At 44.1% G+C, this 24,029-nt stretch overlaps 1 protein-coding gene across 1 annotated transcript in view; it reads right to left on the bottom strand.

The window, feature by feature from the left end:
* Window positions 1-24,029, bottom strand: part of LOC308111188 (LIM and calponin homology domains-containing protein 1-like) — a 103,492-nt gene that overhangs the window by 48,480 nt on the left and 30,983 nt on the right. The window contains exons 2-6 of the mRNA XM_080465994.1: window positions 22,611-22,681; window positions 17,369-17,438; window positions 11,232-11,338; window positions 5,229-5,259; window positions 1,112-1,222 (exon numbers count right to left, since the gene is read on the bottom strand). Coding sequence (XP_080322120.1) covers window positions 1,112-1,222; window positions 5,229-5,259; window positions 11,232-11,338; window positions 17,369-17,438; window positions 22,611-22,681 — 390 coding nt within the window. The remainder of the gene's footprint in view (window positions 1-1,111; window positions 1,223-5,228; window positions 5,260-11,231; window positions 11,339-17,368; window positions 17,439-22,610; window positions 22,682-24,029) is intronic.

Genomic DNA, 24,029 nt, shown 5'->3' with positions numbered 1-24,029 from the left:
AGTTGGTTTGAATGGTTAAACACTCAAAAGTCAAAGACTAGAATAATCCTTTCTTTATCTTTTTAATCCATGTGTAGTCTCTGTTAACTCTGCAGCTTATTGTCTTGGGATGTTGCTGTGAGGCTCCAGTTGAACCTAAAGTCTAATTCTTACTTTACTTGCATGTCTGAACACAAACCAAGTGACTCAAAGTGACTCTTTAATAGTTTGTAGTGAAAAAGCAACAAGGTGAACAATATAGTTTATGATTTGTTTAATAGAGATCAGGAAGGAGCTCGACTGACTCGTCCTCAGACTAAATCAATTGAACGTCTGCCCTCTCTAATGAGTGGAAATCCTACATGAAAATGATATTGTGCACTGGTGTGAATAGAAATAGTCTCTGTGTTGAAGATGTATCCTGGCTACAAGAACATCGCTGGTTCAAAACCATGGAAGAGAAGTCGTTTCTTTCATCTGGTTACGTTTCACTGAGCTCATCTCAGAATGATAAATTCTGATCTACAAATCAGAATGAGACAATATTAGTTTTGTTCATTTTCCCTCCAAGATATCAATTCTTTTACATTCTTGCCTGAAACAAGCACGTTCCTTTACAAACTATCATCCAGTACAGACTGCTTCACTCGTTCCTCTCAGAAAGTCACCTGGACAGTCTGAATGAAGAGTTTCACTGAAACGTGGAAATGTACTCTTGTGCTGGTCATCAGTTACGTGAGAACATCTGGAGAAGCGTTTCAGCTGAGCTGGCAGCAATTTCTCACTTTCATAGGAGACGAAACGTACGTCACATGATGGAATGAATATCAGGAGCCCGCCACTTCGCAGAGACGAGACGACACATCGAAAGCATTTACACTCAAGTCTCACTGAGGTCATGATGGACTGGAAGTAAACGGGCTTATTATTTGATGACAACATCTCTGGAGTGTTGGAGGAGCCATGGTGACGTAAGTGATCCAGCAGCAGCGGCTCTGGCTGGACGTCCAGATGTGCCCTAATAAGAAGTTCCAGCTCCTCCACATGAGGAGTGTCACACTAATAAACCCTAGAATCAGCTCACTGAGACGACCCCCGCAGGAAGCAGCTGAATAACGACGACTCGGCAAACCTTTCGCATCTGTGACAGCAGAGCGTCGAACTCCTTCAGGTCCAGCGTCGGCCCGTTGTACGACGTGCAGCTGTTGGCAGCTCGACCCAGCCAGTAGAAGGTGATTAGAACCTGCAAGTTAAAACACAAAGGAAACACGTCAGGATCACACCAGTCATTAGGTTGGAAACTTTATTTTGTTTTGCGTTGAATTGTTCTTTCGTCTTTTGTTAATTAATAGAATACAAATAAACAAACAAATCAACAAACCAACAGTTAAAAGCAGCCACATCTGCACTTCAAAAATATAACAGACAGAGAAAAGATTGCAAAAATAAAATAATATCTATATCTACATTGTTAAAGAGTTTATAATATGCAACCATATGAAGAAGAGTAATGAAAAATGTCCTATAAGTTTTTTACAAATATATATAAATATAACATCCATCCATCCATCCATCTCCTCCCTCTTATCCGTTTCCGGGTGGTGGTGGTGTCAGTCTGAGCACCGTCACCCAGGTCACATTGCACCATTAAGAACCTTCCTGCAGGTGGAGAGCCCACAGGAAGGTGGAGAGCCCACAGGAAGGTGGAGAGCCCACAGGAAGGTGGAGAGCCCACAGGAAGGTGGAGAGCCCACAGGAAGTAAATATAACATATATAGAAAATCCAAGACTTTTAAGTGAATGTGGACAAGAGAAATATAACAAATGTACAGTATGTGAATATTATATGAGAATTATCCTCATCGTTTGTGTAGATTCAGATATTGTATATCATGTTCAAATAGCATGTATTAGAAATACACCAGTCATTACAAGTGAATATGTAAATATTGTAAAAATGTATAGAAAGTTGTTTATTTTCAATAAAGAGCTGATGGAAAAGTTATTTTACTTTTCACTTCTTTTCAAATATGTAAATACATGTGAATGTATTAAAAAAGATTCATACAGAAATGACTTAGTTTCCTTGCATTTATTGAAGTTACAAACAGATATTTAAACAACTACAAATCCAAAATATCTAAATTGAACATCTCTGTAGTTTTTATTGCTTTAAATTGTTTAAACATAGACAATCATGTTTCATCTACAAATCTACTGGAAACAACATAAGTTTCACACATAAATACTGAATATTTTGAAACAGGGAAGGTTTTTTATTTTGCAGCTGAATAGGTAAAATTCTTATAAATAACATTAATTGTTCTGAGAGGAAGTAAAGTTCACAAAACCAATATTTCACTTTATTCCTTCACTTTTCTCCTGGAAAACACTTCAAACTGCTTCCTGGTGGTTAAAGTTCAGCCTCTTGTAAAGAAGGTGGTCGACCTGCACAAACACGACAAGCCGAGCCATTGTCCCGCCGCCACCGCCACCGCCACCGCCACCGCCGCAGCGAACACTGAACACACTGATTTATGTGTGTGTGTGTGTGTGTGTGTGTGTGTGTGTGTGTGTGTGTGTGTGTGTGTGTGTGTGTGTGTGTGTGTGTGTGTGTGTGTGTGTGTGTTAGCTGTGTTCATTAGCAGGTGGATGCAGCTTCAGGAGAACACGTTGAGAGAGTTCCTGCAGGAGCCTCTATTGTTTTGTTGCATTATTGCTGGAAGCCTTTTGCCCTGAAGTTCTGCTGAGTGTGACGGAGAAACGAAAGCTGCTGCCTGCAGAGCGGTTTAAGTTCCTGGGTGTTTAAGATGCAGCAGAAACATGCAGGCGGTGCATCACACACCTTCAGCGCCGCTGGCAAAGAGCTGCAGGCCAGATTTCCTGTGTCCATGTCAACCGGCGCCCCTCGGGGGCTGCTCTGATAAGAAAGCTCAGCGTGTTTGTCTCAGTCAGACTGTCAGTGTCAACAGGTTCTGCCTTCCAAACACTGGTAGGGAGAGTCACAGAGAGAAATGAGGCCGTTTCTGTGGCCCTGGGTTCAACTCAAAGAGAAACTCAGTGAGCTCAGCTAATGGTCGTAGACGTTTTGCTTCAATGGTGGAATCATTGGAGAAATCATGTCATCTTAAAGACGATTTTATAAACATGGTATGAAATACGGAGGTTTTCCAGATTGTACCAGCCTAAATGTGGCTGAAGGTCTCGTGCTGCTCAGCAGGTTTACAGCACTGACTGGCTGGACTCAGGGCCCGGTGACAACGATTTCCAGCCAAAGCAAAACTTTAGTTGTGTTTTTGGTTTCCATTTACACAACAGGATTCAACACTTTCTGAAAACACTCCGTCCCGAGTCCACGGCAGGAACACTGCTGCAGCGCATGGAAGCCACCACATGTTCTGCACATGCTCAGTAGAGCCAATCAGAACAAAGCTTCCTCCGTGGTGTCATGACTCCATATTCTCCTGGACATGGTACTTTTATTGTGACGTCCGTCGTAATATTAATCCAAGTTGGTAGTTTTATTTTGACAGTCACCGTAATAACAATCCAACTTGTAGTTTTATTTTGACAGTCACCATAATAACAATCCAACTTGGTGGTCTGTCCACTAGAATGTTCTCCGAGTGTTCATGTTTAGAGCTCATTGTTCTCTGCTGCATGTGTGTGTGTGTGTGGCTTCATTATGAAAACAAACAGTGCCCACTAGTGGCCCAATGTGAAAACAACACAATTTTCAGTGTTTCTGACGCTACCATGGAAACGGACATGGTTTTAAAGAACACTTCCCGTGTAAATATAAAACTTGTGGTGTAAACAGGGTCTGAATCTGGATGACTGCAACAGTGACTCAACACTGCCACCCAATGTACAGCAGAGGCATGACGGAACCCTTACACAACGGCACTTTAACGTTTTTACAAAACAACACAGGTTTCATGTTGTACTTTAGCACCACCAGTGACACTGTGAGCACTTTGTGAGCCGCTCTGCTGCCGTTAAGCGTCGTTATGTTCCTGAGCAGCAAAGTGTGGCGCTTCTGTTCAGTGTCACCAGTTTAATCAACACGTCGGTGCCAGCTCCTGTTGGAAGTGGGTCAGCACCAAATGGCTTTCACTTGTGCTTCAAACACAACTATATTGACCCCAGCGACAAAGCCACCGCGCCGACGCGTCCCACAGCGGGGGCCGCATGTTGGCACCAAACAAAAACCTCGACTCGGCCGCACGCTGCAGGAGTTCATGTGAGTTCTGACTGACAGGCGGCTGAAGCCACGCAGCGTGTCACCAGAATGTCAGCAGAATGTCACGCTCGCTTTGCCTCATCACTTTCAGCAGCTGCCACACATGTGGAAAGACCTGTCAAAGAGGCTCTGCTGAAAAGCAACAATAATTCCTTTGTTCCAAGTGCAAACACACTTAAGCCGAGTCCAAACAGGAGCACGAAACAACCTCCTGATCCACACGTGATGGAAACCACACACACAAGCCCGTGCATGCCGTTAAGTACATGTCACACTGAGTGAGCAGATGTACCCATGCACACTAGAAAGCCGCCTCCTCCACCTGCTATGTGATCACCCACAGCAGTAAAACCGCATCACACATCCCATCTCTCTGCAAAACAACACATTTTTACCCACATCAGCAAAAGTCCTCTGGACTGTTTCTTCACCTATCAATATGTTCCAGATGAAGCTGCTATGAAAAAATTGCCTCCATCAGTGCTGAGTGAGTCCATCAGGTCCACAGTGCAGGAGCACGTCACACATCCCCCCAGCAGCTGGAAACCTGCGAGCCCCCGGCTGCAGACGCTGGATCAGGCAGCTAAAGGAGCTAGCAGCGGGCCTGGGCCGCTCTGCAGCTCAACGACTCGCTCAGCAGCATCGGCAGCAGAGGAGCTGGAGACTGCAGAGTGGGCCGGGCTAACGCTGAGCTCCACTTCACCAGCCCGCATCACAAGATGCTGAAGCTGTAAGGAGACTGAGGCAAGTAAATCCTCTAAAGGCTGACGGAAAGAAAAGACTCCGTACAGTCAGCTGATTCATCAATACATCTGAAAACAATCACTCAAGTACAGTACACAGGGAACTGTAGTAATATCAATAATCAATGATTTCGGGGTAGTTACTGAGAATAAGACGAGATGAAAAAAGTCATGAAGGAGAGAAACAAGAGAAGCACAAACACAAACACTGAGCCAGAAATGACAGTTTCCTTCCAAACACACATTCAGATTGATTCACTTACATTCTTCAGCTTTCGACCGCCGTCGCTTCCCCTGGGGAGAGAGAGAGAGAGAGAGAGAGGCAGAGAGAGAAAGAGAGAGAGAGAGAGAGAGAGAGAGAGAGAGAGAGAGAGAGAGAGAGAGAGAGAGAGAGAGAGAGCGAGAGAGAGAGAGAGAGAGGCAGAGAGAGAAAGAGAGAGAGAGAGAGAGAGAGAGAGAGAGAGAGAGAGAGAGAGAGAGAGAGAGAAGAGAGAGAGAGAGAGAGAGAGAGAGAGAGAGAGAGAGAGAGAGAGAGAGAGAGAGAGAGAGAGAGAATGATTTCTGGAGCTGTTTAATGAAAAGTCTTACATAAGGTTAACTGCACACAACTTTAATATTCACTTTCTCCCACATCCTGTATCTCCACAGAACAAAACATTGGAACTGTGGGCGACCGACTGCAGCCTACTCAACATACACCCTCCATCTGGCTCTCTGCGTGAACTTTATTTTATTGTTATATTCTATTTGGCTATTTAAAATAGCACCATTGTATTATTTGAGTATTTTAGATAAAGACTGATTTATGTTATAGTAAACCAGCATGAATCACATCCTGTTGTAAACAGGAAGTACCAAAGAGGCCGATGTCATGATGGAAACCGAATGAGCTCATCCCACAAATGCATGTTCCTCCATGACGTCCAGTTAGGAGGGAGATAAACAGGCTTTCCAAGATAGTGGAGGATAAAAGAGTGAGGGCAGCACATGCCGATAGATTAACAGGAAGTCAATAATGTGTTGAATCAATAATGTAGAAGGAAACAGGAGTGACCTGGACAGACGGCTCTGAGGATCAGGGTCAGGAAGGGTCACACCACTTCACAAAGACACAAAAGAACAAAAAGAAACTGACTCATACATATTGAAGAGAATTATCGGCGCAGGAGGAGGGATTGTGGTGGAAACATCCAGCAGTCAGTGAGCAGTTCTCCTGAAAGACCTTCTAAACCTTTAAATACGACTTGGTGCCTATTTGTGGACCAGGACGGACCTAATGGATGAGAAGCAGCTTGCTTGATGTGTAATCTGGATCCAGTCATTCACACTGTGAAGGTGTGTGAGGATCATCTGTAAAATCTGCAGGACGAACTTCATCCCAGCTTAACAAGTCCTGACTATATACATGTATACTATATATAAGAACGAGAGCCAGAGAAGGAAGGCAGCTCAAAACGTCTCACAGGAAGGTTTTCTTCAACGTGTAACAGGAAACAGAGACGGGGGTTTCTTCACATGTCAGATAAAACCCAGATCAATATCTCGAGACGGGGATTCTGGAATCTGCTGGGAGAATGTTTACAACTGATCCTGAAGCCTCGAGGCGCCGTCACTCAACAGCAGCCACTCAGTAATTAACCTGCAGAGGCTTTCATGACAGCAGAGGAACAAAGAGGAGCGAGGTGAGGGTCTCTGGAGGGGAAGATCTGGTCCACCTCCTGCTCCTCCACCTCCTGCTCCTCCACCTCCTCCTGCTCCACATCCACCTCCTGCTCCTCCTCCTTCTCCTCCTGTTCCACCTCCTGCTCCTCCTGCCGCTCTTGCTCCTCCTCCTCCACATCCTGCTCCTCCACCTCCTGCTCCTCCACCTCCTCCTCCTCCACCTCCTGCTCCTCCACCTCTTCCTGCTCCAAATCCACCTCCTTCTCCTCCTGTTCCACCTCCTGCTCCTCCTCCTCCATCCTCCTCCTCCTCCACCTCCTGCTCCTCCACCTCCTCTTCCACCTCCTGCTGCCAAAAACATTCATGATAATTATTATTGTTGTAAAGTGATGACTACAGCCAGTTTGACATACAAACTATTTTGGTTTCAGACAAAGTGAATGTTGATTAGTTTAAAGTTCTCCTGTCCTCCAGATATCACCTCCTCCTCCTCCTGTTCTCCTCCTCCTCCTGTTCACCTCTTCCTCCTGTTCACCTCCTCCTCCTCTTGTTCTCCTCCTCCTCCTGTCCTCCTCCTGTTCTCCTCCTGTCCTCCTCCTCCTGTTCTCCTCCTCCTCCACCTCCTGTTCTCCTCCTCCTCCTGTTCACCTCTTCCTCCTGTTCACCTCCTCCTCCTCCTGTTCTCCTCCTGTTCTCCTGTTCATCTCCTCCTCCTGTCCTCCTCCTCCTGTTCTCCTCCTCCTCCACCTCCTGTTCTCCTCCTCCTCCTGTTCACCTCTTCCTCCTGTTCACCTCTTCCTCCTGTTCACCTCCTCCTCCTCTTGTTCTCCTCCTGTTGCCCTCCTCCTCCTGTCCTCCTCCTCCTGTTCTCCTCCTCCTCCTGTTCACCTCTTCCTCCTGTTCACCTCCTCCTCCTCTTGTTCTCCTCCTGTTGCCCTCCTCCTCCTGTTCACCTCCTCCTCCTCTTGTTCTCCTCCTGTTCTCCTCCTCCTCCTCCTCCTGTTCTCCTCCTCCTCCTCCTGTTCCTCCTGTTCTTCTCCTCCTCCTGTTCTCCTCCTCCTCCTCCTGTTCTCCTCATCTCCTCCTCCTGTTCTCCTCCTCCTCCTCCTCCTGTTCTCCTCATCTCCTCCTCCTGTTCTCCTCCTCCTCCTGGTCTGGTCGGTCCAGAAACCTTCAGTATTCTAAGTTTCTAGCTCCTCCTTGATTTTCCTCATTTGAATATTGGATCATAGGAGCTGCATTCAGAATCTGCTGTGTCTGTGTGAGCTGGACTGGCTCCGCCCACACATGCCCATCTTGGGAAGAGGAGGAAGTACTTCCTCTCGTGGTGCCATGTGCCAGAGCAGAGCTGCCTAATTGTGGGAGGAGTCAAAGGGAGGGCCTACCTTGATTGGGATTGGCTAAACCCCCGATGACACTATATAGGGTTTGATTTCTGATTGGCTGCTTGGAGCAACACACTTTTTAAAACCTGAAACAAGCCAGGGACAGAGAGGACAGACTGTCTTCACTTCTGGGACGTCAGTCCAGGTATGGGGACGGGTAGTACTGCTGGAGAACCTTTAGGAAGTGGATTTATCATAATATGACCCTTCTAAATACTTGTTTAAAATAAAAAGTTGTTGGAATCAAACCAAACGAGCATTAAAAGAGTGTATTTATTTGTGGGGCTGTAGGTGGTGCAGTGGTTAGAACGCTCTCCTCACAGTGAAACACGCCCGGTTTGATTCTTTCAGGGTGGAGTTTGCATGTTGCCCACATTTGTTCTCTTACAATAACAGACAGGTGAGACAACCTGTCCGTCTCTACGATGCTTCAGACCTGGACGCCTTTAACTGGACAACGTTTGCGCACAAGAACTTTAAAATGTGCTGTCATTTTCTTTAGTTGACATCTTAAATAGCTTTGATGACAAACGGAATCTTTTTTCAGCACTTACTAAATAAATAATCCAATCATCATGATCAAAAAAAATATATATCAGCTTCACTGTTTCAATGTTTGTCTTCATTTCATCATGAAGTTAAATTCATATCAACATTAGTGTGTCATAGAAACAGTTTAAAACCTGGTGCCAGCTGAAGTGTGTTTGTGTTTTTAACCTTTGACAGAAAGAATTTGAATCTTCTTTTCAAATTGTTTAAATTTGTACGACAGCCGAGTGGAACCTGAAGCTTTCACCGACTCTCCCCGGTGAACCGTCTCTTATCTCCGGATCGATCTGCTTCCATCAACACCGCATGAAGATGAGATGTTTGGAGGCTGAGCTCACGGCGTACAAGAACCTGCCTGCCCGTTTCCTGGAGGAGTAAACACCTGTCCAGATATACGAGAGGCGGAGCGGGGAGCCGCTTCCTGACAGGACGGGCCAGAAAACTGCTTCCTGCACTAAACATTCTTACATAAGCAGTGAACATAACACTCCAGGTCGCGGATGCAGGGAGCACATTCACTTGATTAAAGCTCAGCTTTCCCTGAACAAGTCCTGAAGTTTACATCTTTATAAGAAAACTCAGTTTTAACTGTTTAATTAACAGTTTCTGAAACATTCCAGCAACATTAGAACCCGTCTGCACAACTTTGGAACCGGCTTCAGATTAAACAGCCGTCCAGGAGAGATCACGACTCCAGCAGAGGACAAACACACAAAGACTGAACATTTCACCCCCCAGGACTAACTTTACTCATACAGCACCTGACCCCCCGAGGGTCACAGACTGAAAACTGAAGGTGATTAAAAACATTTTTGTCTCTACTTTTTAATTAATCTGGAGCAGAAAACATGTTTAACCATGACAAATAAAGATCGCAGAGCGAGGTTGGGTTATTGTTTAATTATTTATTTGTTTTTTAGCTATTTTAATTATTTGGCCATTTATATTATTTGAGAAATTTTTGCCAGAACTACTTTAGAAATGTCTGATATACAAATAAGATGAATGTGTGATGACTCTAACCCCAAACAAGACAATAACTGATTTCCATTGACTTGTCTGAAAGCTTTGTGGAGCGAACTGAAGAGCCACATGCAAAAAATCACAACCATACTATATTAACACTAAATTTAAGAACAAAGTTACTCTAACCTCTGAAATGATCAGTCCACGCAGCAAGTAAATTCTACTTGATGAGAAATCTTGAAATAACATTTTTCTATCTAGATTTAGGGTCATACTGTAAAATCAAGGACTAAAAATTAGTAAATAACTTTTAAAACAAGCCAAAATATCCATCATGTCTAAAAATAAGATTTTAAATCTTGTCGAATGCTAAATATTTTGCAGTGGCCGCACGTTAAAAACTCTCGACTCAAAACAAGTGAAACTAAAAGTTCTTTGTTCTCGATGTTAATCATGTTGTCATTCTGAATAAAACGCTGGTTAAAAGCATGAAAACTGAAAAGTGCAGGGTGAGTTCACACTTTGTGTCAGATCATCCCGACATGAACCGTCACTCAGAAACCACCGCGTCAGCAGCCACAGAGCACGTCACATGGTTCATCACAGTCACACGCCATTGGAAGCTGCAGCCATACAAGGCGCTGTCAGTCCAATGGGAGCGGTTAGGGGTTCAGTGTCTTGCTCACACTGGCATGTAGACGGGAATCGAACCTGCAACTTTCGATTGGTAGACGATCGCTCTACCACTCGAGCCATGCTGCCCCTGGTCATGCTAACTCCACAGAATCAAACCCAAGACCTCCTGCTGTGAGGGGACCGTGCCAAGCACCACACACACACACACACACACACACACACACACACACACACACACACACACACACACACACACACACACACACACACACACACAGTTCACTGTAAACAGCGTGTGGCTGGCTTGTTGCTAGGCAACAGAGGGGTGATGCTCAGAAACAGAAATCCCGTTGTTCCCTCGCTGACACAAAGTTCCATGGAGTCCCGTTGACTCAGCGGTGTGGCAGTGAACTGAGTAACTGTCTGAAGCAGAGACTGACAGACTGACAGAGACAGAGACAGCGAGCAGCAGCCATCTATCATCACACAATCAGAGTGTTTGTCATCATTCAGTCCGTCCACACAGAGGACGAGTGTGTTCATATCAGTCTTCTAACACACAAGAGATTCATGTCATGAAGCCACTCAGAGGTGAAGCTCATGAGGATTCAACAGTTTGATAAGTTATTTTAATGATCAGTCCTCAATGTGATGGAGGACTGAGGTCAAACTGAGGTTTGAGGTTAGAGTTTAAAGTTAGAGTTTGAAGTTTGAGGTTAGAGTTTAAAGTTAGTTTGAAGTTTGAGGTTAGAGTGTAAAGTTAGAGTTTAAAGTTTGAGTTTAAAGTTAGAGTTTAAAGTCAGAGGTCAGAGTTTAAAGTTAGAGTTTGAAGTTAGAGTGTAAAGTTAGAGTTTAAAGTTAGAGTTTGAAGTTTGAGGTTAGAGTGTAAAGTTAGAGTTTGAAGTTTGAGTTTAAAGTTTGAGGTTAGAGTTCAAAGTTAGAGTTTAAAGTTAGAGTTTGAAGGGTAAAGTTAGAGTTTGAAGTTAGAGTTTGAAGTTTGAGGTTAGAGTTTAAAAGTTAGAGTTTGAAGTTAGAGTTTGAAGGTTTGAGTGCAGTTCAAAGTCTCACCTGGAGGTGGAGCTGGTCGACGTGTCCTGCAGGTCTCCAGGGTCAAACAGCTGAGAGCCTTTCAGTCCCAACTGCTCACAGCCTCGCAGGAACACAGTGACGTTGTCCTGTGGTACACACACACACACACACACACACACACACACACACACACACACACACACACACACACATCAAGATACCTGTAGAGTAACGAAACACCTTCAGCTTCTGTGTTTCACTGTCTTACATCTCTTCTCTTCTTAAATCCAGAATGTTCTCCTGATTCTCTCTCTCTCTCTCTCTCTCTCTCTCTCTCTCTGTCTCTCTCTCTCTCTCTCTCTCTGTGTCTCTGTGTCTCTCTCTCTCTCTCTCTCTCTCTCTCTCTCTCTCTCTCTCTCTGTGTCTCTGTCTCTCTCTCTCTCTCTCTCCTATATTTCAGCTTCTCTTCATCAACTCGTTCTTCCTCCCTCTCTCTTCTGCACTTTCTGATAAACTCTTTTGTTGGATGCAACCTGAGACGATCTCTCCTGTCCTGTTCCCAGCCTCTCTCTCTCTCTCTCTCTCTCTCTCTCTCTCTCTGTCTCTCTCGCTCTCTCTCTCTCTCTCTCTCTCTCTCTCTCTCTCTCTCTCTCAGGGCCACAAGGCTAAGCCCCTCCTCTTTTCTCTCTCTCAGGGTGTCACCGTTTCCTCTCCACCCCGATTGTCCAAACTACCCCCCCCCCCCCCCCACACACACACACACACCCACACCCACACCCACACACACACACACATTTGGAAACACTTGTTCTCAGGATCATTTTCCGTTTCTATCTTCAGTCCCGCCCTGCAGCTTCCAGACTTTCTGGATTCTCTGGATAAGACCCTAGACCAGGACGCAGCGACGGGGAGAATAACCGGGCCGATCAGCTTCACCGTGAGGAGCGTTCAGACCGACCGCAGGTCGTCTGTGTCCCATACATTAAAAATAAGAGCAGACAGGAAGCACCTTGCTCTCACTGCCAAACTTTACAACTCCACATCACATTCCCACATCCTCACATCACATTGGAACTAATTCTATTCAGCCAGTAAATTGCTTTGATTAGATTTCAGAGATGGGCTGGGATTCCCTACTGAAGGGATTCCCAATGGTTCATTTCAAGAAGAACGACATGTGATTGATATCAGACACAGAGAAGCTTTGAGGTGGAGACTTCCTGACAAGGAGAAAAAACTTGATATTCCACAGAAATGATTAAACTAACTCACTTATTCACAACTGAAACTCGGCACACGAGCGTGTAAAACAAGTCCAACCAATAAAAATGAAGATGTTAGCGGATTCCATTCCCTGGTTTTTTATTCTGTATTGCTGTTTTGAGTGTGTAATTTCCTCAAAGTGATAAACTCACAGCAAAATGCCGACGCAGTGAGAGGATGACTACATGAACACAAGGAAATGCAGACATATGCAAAGACCTCTAAACTGAAACCAGATTATGAAGAGAATAACTGCACTGGTCCCATTCAAAACTGACAATATGAGATTCTAACATGATATTTATACATATTGATCAAAAAAAAAAAAAAGTTGAAGTACTTGGAGGAGGGACTGTGTGCTCCCTCATGAACACATGTAGTCCTGACTGTAATTACACCACATTCATCTCCTCTCATCAGACAAGCCGCATGTAGCAGGGAAATAAATCCCGTTTGAGACGGAAACCCTCAGAAGTCCAGGCTGTAATTCAAAGTGTGTTCATTAAAGAGAGCGGAGCTGAAAGCTTTCGGCCCGAGGAGACGCTTCAGAGCGCCGCTCAACTCTGCAATCAAAAGAAAAACTGAACTCAAACACCTTCACAGCCTGGAAAACTCTTCTCACATTCCTCCTGCTTTTCCAGAAGCCTGCCTCTGATAACAGCAGCGCAAAACACACTTTGAGTGTGAGAGAGTCTGAACTGTGTCACTAAAACAGGAAGCTGGGCGTTTACAACCCACTTTTGACGGACAGCTCCAAGTGTTTGGAGAAGGGTGGTTAGATAGACTTTGACATCGACGTCCAGCCTCAAGTACCCAGAAAAGACTAAAGACTAAAGACTAAAGACTAAAAAAGAAAAAGTCAAGTCAGTGATAACTGCAGCAAAAAAACATAAATAATGCTAGTGCTTGATACTAATTATGGAATCACAGGAGTGCCAAAATTAAAAGGAAATAAATGTGGACTTATAAAGAGAATCAATAATACAAAAACACAAAGGTAGTCATATTCTTCTTCTATCTTGACTTTGCTTATTCCATTTTGTCAATGCTTGTCCTGTCTTGTCTTTGTCTTTTCCATTTGCTTTTCCATGAGGATCAGATTATTTCTAATTAGAAATGAAGCGTACAGATATTAAAATCAAGGTAATGAAAAAAATCAATCAAGCTGGAATTAAATTCGTGTTATGATGTAAAAAACAACCCTTCAAAGTAAGAGCATCTGATGTCACGTTTCAATTAAAAACTGCTTTTGTGCTTCAGTCTCAGAAAAGTTTCATGTTTACATCTCGACATTTTGACTATGTAGTTAACATGTTGGTTGTTCTGGTAATGAACACACACACACACACACACACACACACACACACACACACACACACACACACACACACACACACACACACACACACACACACACACACACACACACACACACACACACACACACACACACACACACAGCAGAGAACAATGAGCTCTGAACATGAACAATGAGAACACGGACATTCTAGTGGACAAACCACCAAGTTGGATTGTTATTATGGTGACTGTCAAAATAAAACCACCAAGTTGGATTGTTATTATGGTGACTGTCAAAATAAAACCACCAAGTTGGATTGTTATTACAGTGACTGTCAAAATAAAACCACCAAATTGGATCGTTATTATGGTGACTGTCAAAATAAAAAACCCAAGTCGGATTATTATTACGGTGACTGTCAAAATAAAACCACCAAATTGGATTGTTATTATGGTGACTGTCAAAATAAAACTACCAATTCCCAGGAGAATAGGGACTGGGAGTCATGACACCACGGAGGAAACTTTGTTCTGATTGACTCTACTGAGCATGTGCAGAAGAACTAGTTCCTACCAACATGTTGACGAGGACCAGGAACAAGACCAGGACCAGGACCAGGACCAGGACCAGGACCAGGACCAGGTCTGTTTATGCTCTGTAAACCATGACCATACCACAGCAGACGACCGTCCTGTTCACTGCGTCTCGGCCTCCGACCAACAGTCTAAACTCCACACAGTCTCGTTTTCTCATTAGTCCCCAAACAGGAAGAGGAAGTGAGTCGCCTGTGTTTTATTACGATGGCGCAGATAACAGCAGAACTCCTGTTTATGTGTTTCTCACCTCCATGACCACGGCCGAGAGGAAGGGAAAGAAAATCTGACAGAGGCCGTTATTAACGTGTGGACGGATGAACGATGGCACAGTTCTCACACAGAAACACCCGGAAGGGACAACTTTCTTTTTGTAAAGTTTTACAGGTCGACTCCAGACCACTGATGTAAACTTGTAAACTTGACTCGTCTCTCAGGACCAACTAGCACTGTCAGCTCCTGTTTTCTGCTTTGTAAATGTAGTACTTATACATTTATTATGTTTTCATTATATAATGACGGTGTAGCATCGGTCAGTTCTCACAGTCTGCTGGTTTTCTCAGATTATCACAAAGACAAGCTGAATTCAGCCTGAAAATACAAACAATTTCATAAAAGTTCTGTTTAATAACTTCTTTGAGAAACTCGTTTACAGTATATTGTGTGAATGTGGTAAGATTGAGGCATTAAATGTAGAAAATGACATGAAGACAAACAGGAAAACAGGGAATGTGGGTTCACATCGCTGACATGATGCCTGAACTGAGTCACCGCCGAGGTGAGCAGGTTTAAAACCACAAACAGGAAAAACACTTGTTTGTGCAGCAGTAACTCTAGGAGGCTTTGAGGAAAGTGTGTAATCAGACAACACTTCCAAAACAACATCAGACAAGAACATCATCCTGCTTTTAAGAGTCTCTGTGATGAAAACAATCATCGTTTCAACCTTTAACACTGGAATAAAACAAAACATCCTCTTCGTCAAATCTCTTCACCTCTCCACCAAACTAGAGTCAAAATATAAAGAACTAATTATTTGTTCTGAGCCAAGAATGAGATGAGCTTTATTTTTCAAATCTTTGGACACGAACATGTTGAAAATGTGATTTTAAGAGTGATAAATCTCAGTTATTCTGACTTTAAGGAGAGATGGAGGGAAGTGTTCTGTTTTTGAACCAGTAGCAGTGAAGACCAAATCGATCCTGTGTATTTAACTAGTTAACCAGTTAATATTCATTTCATGTTGGGTAATTTCATCCCGGCACAGAGAGAGTCTGTTGTGAATCATGAATGATGGAGTTTTCCCTCTCCACTGTTCCTGCTGCTCATGTCAGATTGTTTTTCTCTGACCTGTTATGAGATCTGGTTCAGTTTGCTCTCTGAGGCCCCGGTGCATTGTGGGAGTCCGTTCACACGACAACGGTGCTCAGTCACTGAAACACGACTTTATGAAAAAATTCTTAAATACACACAGACAAACAAAATCTTCTCCCAACATCCATTGTCCCCATTCCCCTGGACTTGGTACTTTTATTTTGACAGTCATCGTAATGACAATCCAACTTGGTACTTTTATTTTGACAGTCACCGTAATGACAATCCAACTAACTAGTCTGTCCACTAGAATGTCAAACCTTTGTGAAAGGAAAACGTGAGGATTGTTTTTATGTTGGTACTTTTCAAAAGTAAAGTGCATTTTCTGTGTTTTTGTAGTGTCTTGTCCAAGAAGTATTTTTTTTGTTAATGGAGAATGAAGTAATCCTGGAGGTTTTGCTGGATATCAATGGTAAAGTTTTTTATCATTTGTCAGTATCTTCCAGCTGTCGAGGGGTTAAAGTGAAATCAGCAGCCGTGTGATCAGGAAGTGATCAGGTTTCAGGGTGTTTACATTCAGGTAGCGGCTCTGAAAGGCCGACTTCATCCCGGTGAGGAGATTGGATCATTATGAACGAGCTTCACTGTCCTGAACAGCATCAGTGTCTGGATCCACTTCAGCTCCAGCGAGACACAAACTCTTTCCCTCCAGTCGAACCTTCAGGAAGCAGCAGTGCTAATCTGTCTGTACAACAGACACGCAAAGTGTTGCCATGGAAACGGAAAACTTTTCTGAAAACAAAATGCAAAATGCAGTTTTTGCCTGAACCGTGTAAAGGAAGCTGAAGTTGTGTCCTTTGTTCAAGGTCAATAGGTCAAAGAGGCTGAGAGCTTCCTGGACTCTGATTGGCTGTTTGATGAAGCAGTAAATGAAAGACGTCTTTTTACTGCTTCATCAGCTGTTTGTAGAAACACCTTGAGCAGGTGAGATGATCGACTCTGAAATCAGAGGAGGGATGGAGGGGGGGTGGAGGGGGGGTGGAGGAGGGGTGGAGGGGGGATGGAGGAGGGATGGAGGAGGGATGGAGGGGGGATGGAGGAGGGATGGAGGAGGGATGGAGGAGGGATGGAGGAGGGATTGAGGGGGGATGGAGGAGGGATGGAGGAGGGATGGAGGAGGAATGGAGGGGGGTGGAGGGGGGGTGGAGGAGGGATGGAGGAGGAATGGAGGAGGGATGGAGGGGGGGTGGCTGAGGGGTGGAGGGGGGATGGAGGAGGGATGGAGGAGGAATGGAGGGGGGTGGAGGGGGGGTGGAGGAGGGATTGAGGAGGAATGGAGGGGGGATGGGGGGGTGGAGGAGGGGTGGAGGAGGAATGGAGGAGGGATGGAGGGGCGATGGAGGAGGGATGGAGGAGGGATGGAGGGGGGGATGGAGGGGGGATGGAGGAGGGATGGAGGAGGGATGGAGGGGGGGTGGAGGAGGGATGGAGGAGGGATAGAGGGGGGATGGAGGAGGAATGGAGGAGGGATGGAGGAGGGATGGAGGAGGGATAGAGGGGGGATGGAGGAGGGATGGAGGGGGGATGGAGGGATGGAGGAGGGAACCTGGGGGTCACCGGGTCCTGACCTTAGTTTACTTCACTCTTTCTCCTCTCAGCTCCGTCAGGACCTCCACCTCCTTCTTCAGATCTGAAAAGTGACTCACCAGAGCAGCGACGGGAGTCGGCAGCCGGTTGATCTTCTTCACCAGACCTGGTTTGATGGAGCTCAGCAGCCTGTTTACACAGGAAACACAGGGATTACAGACTGGATTATAATCTCTGCAGAAGCTCCTCTTTTCACTCCTTCCTCAATCCTTCTCCTCCCTCGCTCCCTCTCTTCATCTCCTCCATCTCCTCCCTCCATCACCTTTCCACAGTCCCTCTCTTTCCTCCCTCACTCCATCTCCTCCCTCGCTTTCTCTTTGTTCTCCTTCCCTCTCTCTCCTCCCTCTCTCTCCTCCTTCCCTCTCTCTCCTCCCTCTCTCTCCTCCTTCCCTCTCTCTCCTCCCTCCCTCTTTCTCCTCCCTCTCTCTCTCTCCTCCCTCCCTTATTCTCCTGCCTCCCTCTCTCCTCCCTCCCTCTCTCTCCTCCCTCCCTCTCTCTCCTCCCTCCCTTATTCTCCTCCCTCCCTCTCTCTCCTCCCTCTCTCTCCTCCTTCCCTCTCTCTCCTCCCTCCCTCTTTCTCCTCCTTCCCTCTCTCTCCTCCCTCTCTCTCCTCCTTCCCTCTCTCTCCTCCCTCCCTCTTTCTCCTCCTTCCCTCTCTCTCCTCCCTCTCTCTCCTCCTTCCCTCTCTCTCCTCCCTCCCTCTCTCTCCTCCCTCCCTCTTTCTCTTCCTTCCCTCCCTCCCTCCCTCCCTCCCTCCCTCTCTCTCCTCCCTCTCTCTCCTCCCTCTCCTCCTTCCCTCTCTCTCCTCCCTCCCTCTTTCTCCTCCCTCCCTCTCTCTCCTCCTTCCCTCTTTCTCCTCCTTCCCTCTCTCTCCTCCCTCCCTCTCTCTCCTCCCTCCCTCTCTCTCCTCCTTCCCTCTTTCTCCTCCCTCCCTCCCTCCCTCCCTCCCTCCCTCCCTCTCTCTCCTCCCTCCATCTCCAGTTCCATCCTTTGAGACAGTTTTCACCAGAAGAAGCACCGTAATGATGAGAGTTTAGACGTTTTGAATTTCAGCGGTTTTCTGACGTTCCTGAAGAAATTCTGAGGCGAGACGGGAATTCAATCGTTTTCTCCTCAGTACTCGCCTCCTGTATCCAAGACATGGAGAGTAACTGTAATCTGTAATCTGTAATCTGTAAACCCCCGAGGAGGCTGCCAACCGGGCAGCGTGGAGGAGAGGAGGAGTGGAGGAGAGGAGGAGAGGATGAGAGGAGAAGAGGAGGAGAGGAGGTGTAGAAGAGTGGAGGAGTGAAGGAGTAGAGGAGAGGAGGTGTAGAAGAGTGGAGGAGTGGAGGAGTGGAGGAGAGGAGGAGTGGAGAAGAGGAGGAGAGGAGGTGTAGAAGAGTGGCGGAGTGGAGGAGTGGAGGAGAGGAGGAGTGGAGAAGAGGAGGAGAGGAGGTGTAGAAGAGTGGCGGAGTGGAGGAGAGGAGGAGAGGAGGATTGGAGGAGTAGAGGAGAGGAGGAGAGGAGGAGAAGAGGGGAGGAGGAGTGGAGGAGAAGAGGAGTGGAGGAGAGGAGGAGAGGAGGTGTAGAAGAGTGGAGGAGTGGAGGAGTGGAGACGAGGAGGAGAAGAGGGGAGGAGGGGTGGAGGAGAGGAGGAGTGGAGGAGAAGAAGGGAGGAGAAGAGGGGAGGAGGGGTGGAGGAGAGGAGTGGAGGAGAAGAAGGGAGGAGAAGAGGGGAGGAGGGGTGGAGGAGAGGAGGAGTGGAGGAGAAGAAGGGAGGAGAAGAGGGGAGGAGGGGTGGAGGAGAGGAGGAGTGGAGGAGAAGAAGGGAGGAGAAGAGGGGAGGAGGGGTGGAGGAGAGGAGGAGTGTTTGTTTATTTTGCTTGAATGACATTTAAGTGAAACTTTAGTCAAAACAACAAACAAAAGCTGCTGAGTCATGAAAACAAACTCCTCATAAAGTTCGGTGACGATACCAGAAATATTTTGATGAACCACAAATGTTTAAATGTTTATTGACTCATTTCTCTGCATAAAAACATGAAATTAGAAAAGTGTTATTCATGAGCGAACCGCCGGCTGCATGGACGGTTTCCTTTTTATGGATTCAGAACTTAACGAGCCACAACATTATGACCACCTTTTGTATTCAACATCGTTTTAATTTCATATATCAGCTGGTGATTAATTCCTCACTGCTGTGTGATGATAAAGAGGTTATCATTTATGTAAATTCACCTTCTGCAGGAGCAGCAAACATTTATAAATCACTAAACATTAAAGGTGCAAAGCAGCAGAAATGATCAATACGGTCATTTAACTGATCGGAGGTCCATGTGAGGCAGGTTCAGTGGGAAGTGGGAAGTGGGAAGTGGGAAGTGGGAGGTGGGAAGTGGGAGGTGGGAGGTGGGAGGTGGGAAGGGGCAGCAGGTTTGTAAACGTCTACATTTCTGATATGAAGGAAGGAATTCCAGCGGCAGCGGGGCGGCTGGTAACTGAGTACTAAAGTCTGTTTCCACACTAGAAGGAGTGTGAATGTGACAGGAAGCGACTCAGGAATGTTCAGGAGCTTCACTCGGTACCAGCAGGAGGAATTATCACTTTCTGATCACGTCAACGAATCGACGCAACCGTGAAACAGGAAGCTGCTAAACATCTGTTGATCTCGGATCATTCACGACTCCTGAGTGTGGTTTTACTGTGTTTACTACTAGAATCAAGTGTTTACTACTAGAATCAAGTGTTTACGACTGAAACCTAGTGTTTACTACTAGAATCAAGTGTTTACTATACTAGAATCACGTGTTTACTACTAGAATCAAGTGTTTACTACTAGAATCAAGTGTTTACGACTGAAACCTAGTGTTTACTACTAGAATCAAGTGTTTACTATACTAGAATCACGTGTTTACTACTAGAATCACGTGTTTACGACTGAAACCTAGTGTTTACTACTAGAATCAAGTGTTTACTATACTAGAATCACGTGTTTACTACTGAAACCTAGTGTTTACTACTAGAATCAAGTGTTTACTACTAGAATCAAGTGTTTACGACTGAAACCTAGTGTTTACTACTAGAATCAAGTGTTTACTACTAGAATCAAGTGTTTACGACTGAAACCTAGTGTTTACTACTAGAATCAAGTGTTTACTACTAGAATCACGTGTTTACTACTGAAACCTAGTGTTTACTACTAGAATCAAGTGTTTACTATACTAGAATCAAGTGTTTACTACTAGAATCACGTGTTTACTACTGAAACCTAGTGTTTACTACTAGAATCAAGTGTTTACTAAAATCAAGTGTTTACTACTAGAATCAAGTGTTTACTACTGAAACCAAGTGTTTACTACTAGAATCAAGTGTTTACTAAAATCAAGTGTTTACTACTAGAATCAAGTGTTTACTACTGAAACCAAGTGTTTACGACTGAAACCCAGTGTTTACTACTAGAATCAAGTGTTTACTAAAATCAAGTGTTTACTACTGAAACCTAGTGTTTACTACTAGAATCAAGTGTTTACTAAAATCAAGTGTTTACTACTAGAATCAAGTGTTTACTACTGAAACCTAGTGTTTACTACTAGAATCAAGTGTTTACTACTGAAACCAAGTGTTTACGACTGAAACCTAGTGTTTACTACTAGAATCAAGTGTTTACTAAAATCAAGTGTTTACTACTGAAACCTAGTGTTTACTACTAGAATCAAGTGTTTACTACTGAAACCTAGTGTTTACTACTAGAATCAAGTGTTTACTACTGAAACCTAGTGTTTACTACTAGAATCAAGTGTTTACTACTGAAACCTAGTGTTTACTACTAGAATCAAGTGTTTACTAAAATCAAGTGTTTACTACTAGAATCAAGTGTTTACTACTGAAACCTAGTGTTTACTACTAGAATCAAGTGTTTACTACTGAAACCAAGTGTTTACGACTGAAACCTAGTGTTTACGACTGAAACCTAGTGTTTACTACTAGAATCAAGTGTTTACTAAAATCAAGTGTTTACTACTAGAATCAAGTGTTTACTACTGAAACCTAGTGTTTACTACTAGAATCAAGTGTTTACTACTGAAACCAAGTGTTTACGACTGAAACCTAGTGTTTACGACTGAAACCTAGTGTTTACTACTAGAATCAAGTGTTTACTAAAATCAAGTGTTTACTACTAGAATCAAGTGTTTACTACTGAAACCAAGTGTTTTCTACTATAACCATGTGTTTACTCATACAATCAAGTGTTTACTACTACAATCAAGTATTTTCTAGTATATCCAAGTGTTTACTACTAGAATCAAGTGTTTACTAAAACCAAGTGTTTACTACTAGAATCAAGTGTTTAATAAAATCAAGTGTTTACTACTGAAACCAAGTGTTTACTACTAGAATCAAGTGTTTACTACTGAAACCAAGTGTTCACTACTAGAATCAAGTGTTTAATAAAATCAAGTGTTTACTACTAGAATCAAGTGTTTACTACTGAAACCTAGTGTTTACTACTAGAATCAAGTGTTTACTACTGAAACCTAGTGTTTACTACTAGAATCAAGTGTTTACTAAAATCAAGTGTTTATTACTAAAACCAAGTGTTTACTACTAGAATCAAGTGTTTACTACTGAAACCAAGTGTTTACTACTAGAATCAAGTGTTTACTACTGAAACCAAGTGTTTACTACTAGAATCAAGTGTTTAATAAAATCAAGTGTTTACTACTAGAATCAAGTGTTTACTACTGAAACCAAGTGTTTACTACTAGAATCAAGTGTTTAATAAAATCAAGTGTTTACTACTAGAATCAAGTGTTTACTACTGAAACCTAGTGTTTACTAATAGAATCAAGTGTTTACTAAAATCAAGTGTTTACTACTAGAATCAAGTGTTTACTACTGAAACCAAGTGTTTACTACTATAATCAAGTGTTTTCTACTATAACCATGTGTTTACTCATACAACCAAGTGTTTACTACTAAAATCAAGTAATTTCTACTATAACCAAGTGTTACTAGTAAAATCAAGTGTTGACTAATAAAATGAAGCGTTTCAATCAAGTGCTTTTTCTTAGTTTCAGGTATTCAAATGAAGTATTTACACATAAAATCAAGTGTCTTCTTGTCAAATCAAGTGATTTGCAGGACTTTATAATACACAAAGAAACAATAATTTAGGATGTTTTTATACATAAACTAACGGAGATGATGCTTTATTCCAAATAACAAGCGGTAAAATGACTTGATCCAAACCTCACAGGACACGGGCTTGTGGACAATTTGAAATGTGGCGAGGAGACAAAGAGAAGTGAAGTCAGAACTCACTCGCACAGCAGGATGCCGTTCTCCAGTCCTGCTCGGAGGTCCTTGTCACCGAAGCACCGTCCCGTCACCGCCTGCAGGAGGGACGAAACAGGAAGCACAAGATCATCCTGTGAGCATTGTCTGGTTCTGAACAACCTCCTGACCCAGCAAACAGCAGAACCAGGTTCTGAACAATCTGGACTGAATGAAGCGCAACAAGCTGCAGCCAATATCAAGTCTCCTTCTGGGCGCAACGCTAAACGCTAACTGCTAACAAGCTTGACATAAGCTGCAATCATCCGAAGTGAACGGCTCGGAGGGTTAACGTGTCGTGACAGGGGATTTATCAGGTGGCGCCGGTTCAGACCCTCCGAGGACCTGAAGAATCAACTGAGCTTCGTCATCTGATCATCATCAATAATCTCAACATCAACTGATCATCATCAATAATCTCACATGACATGACATGACATGACATGACATCACATGACGACATCAAATGACATCACATGACATGACATGAAATCACATGACATGACACCACATGACATGACATCACATGACGACATCAAATGACATCACATGACATGACATGACACCACATGACATGACATGACATGAAATCACATGACATGACACCACATGACATGACATGACATGACGACATCAAATGACATCACATGACATGACATGACACCACATGACATGACATCACATGACAACATCACATGACATCACATGATGACATGACATCACATGACATGACATCACACGACATCACATGACATCACATGACATGCCATCACATGACATCACATGACATCACATGACATGACATCACATGACATGACATCACATGAGATGACATCACATGACATCACATGACATGACATCACATGACATCACATGACAACATCACATGACAACATCACATGACATCACATGATGACATGACATCACATGACATGACATCACATGACATCACATGACATCACATGATGACATGACATCACATCACATCACACAACATCACATCACATCACATCACATGACAACATCACACGACATCACATGACATCACATCACATCACATGAGATGACATCACACGACATCACATGGCATCACATCACATGACAACATCACACGACATCACATGACATCACATCACATCACATCACATGAGATGACATCACACGACATCACATGGCATCACATGACATCACATCACATGAGATGACATCACATGACATCACATGACATCACATGATGACATGACATCACATGACATGACATGACATCACATGACATGACATCACATGATGACATGACATCACATCACATGACATCACATGACATCACATCACATGACAACATCACATGACATCACATGATGACATGACATCACATGACATCACATCACATCACACAACATCACATGA

This window comes from Lipophrys pholis (assembly GCF_963383615.2).
Source record: "Lipophrys pholis genome assembly, chromosome: 6".
NCBI classification, from domain to species: domain Eukaryota; kingdom Metazoa; phylum Chordata; class Actinopteri; order Blenniiformes; family Blenniidae; genus Lipophrys; species Lipophrys pholis.
The sequence above is the reverse complement of the archived record's forward strand: the minus strand, read 5'-3'. Positions and strand labels throughout refer to the sequence as shown.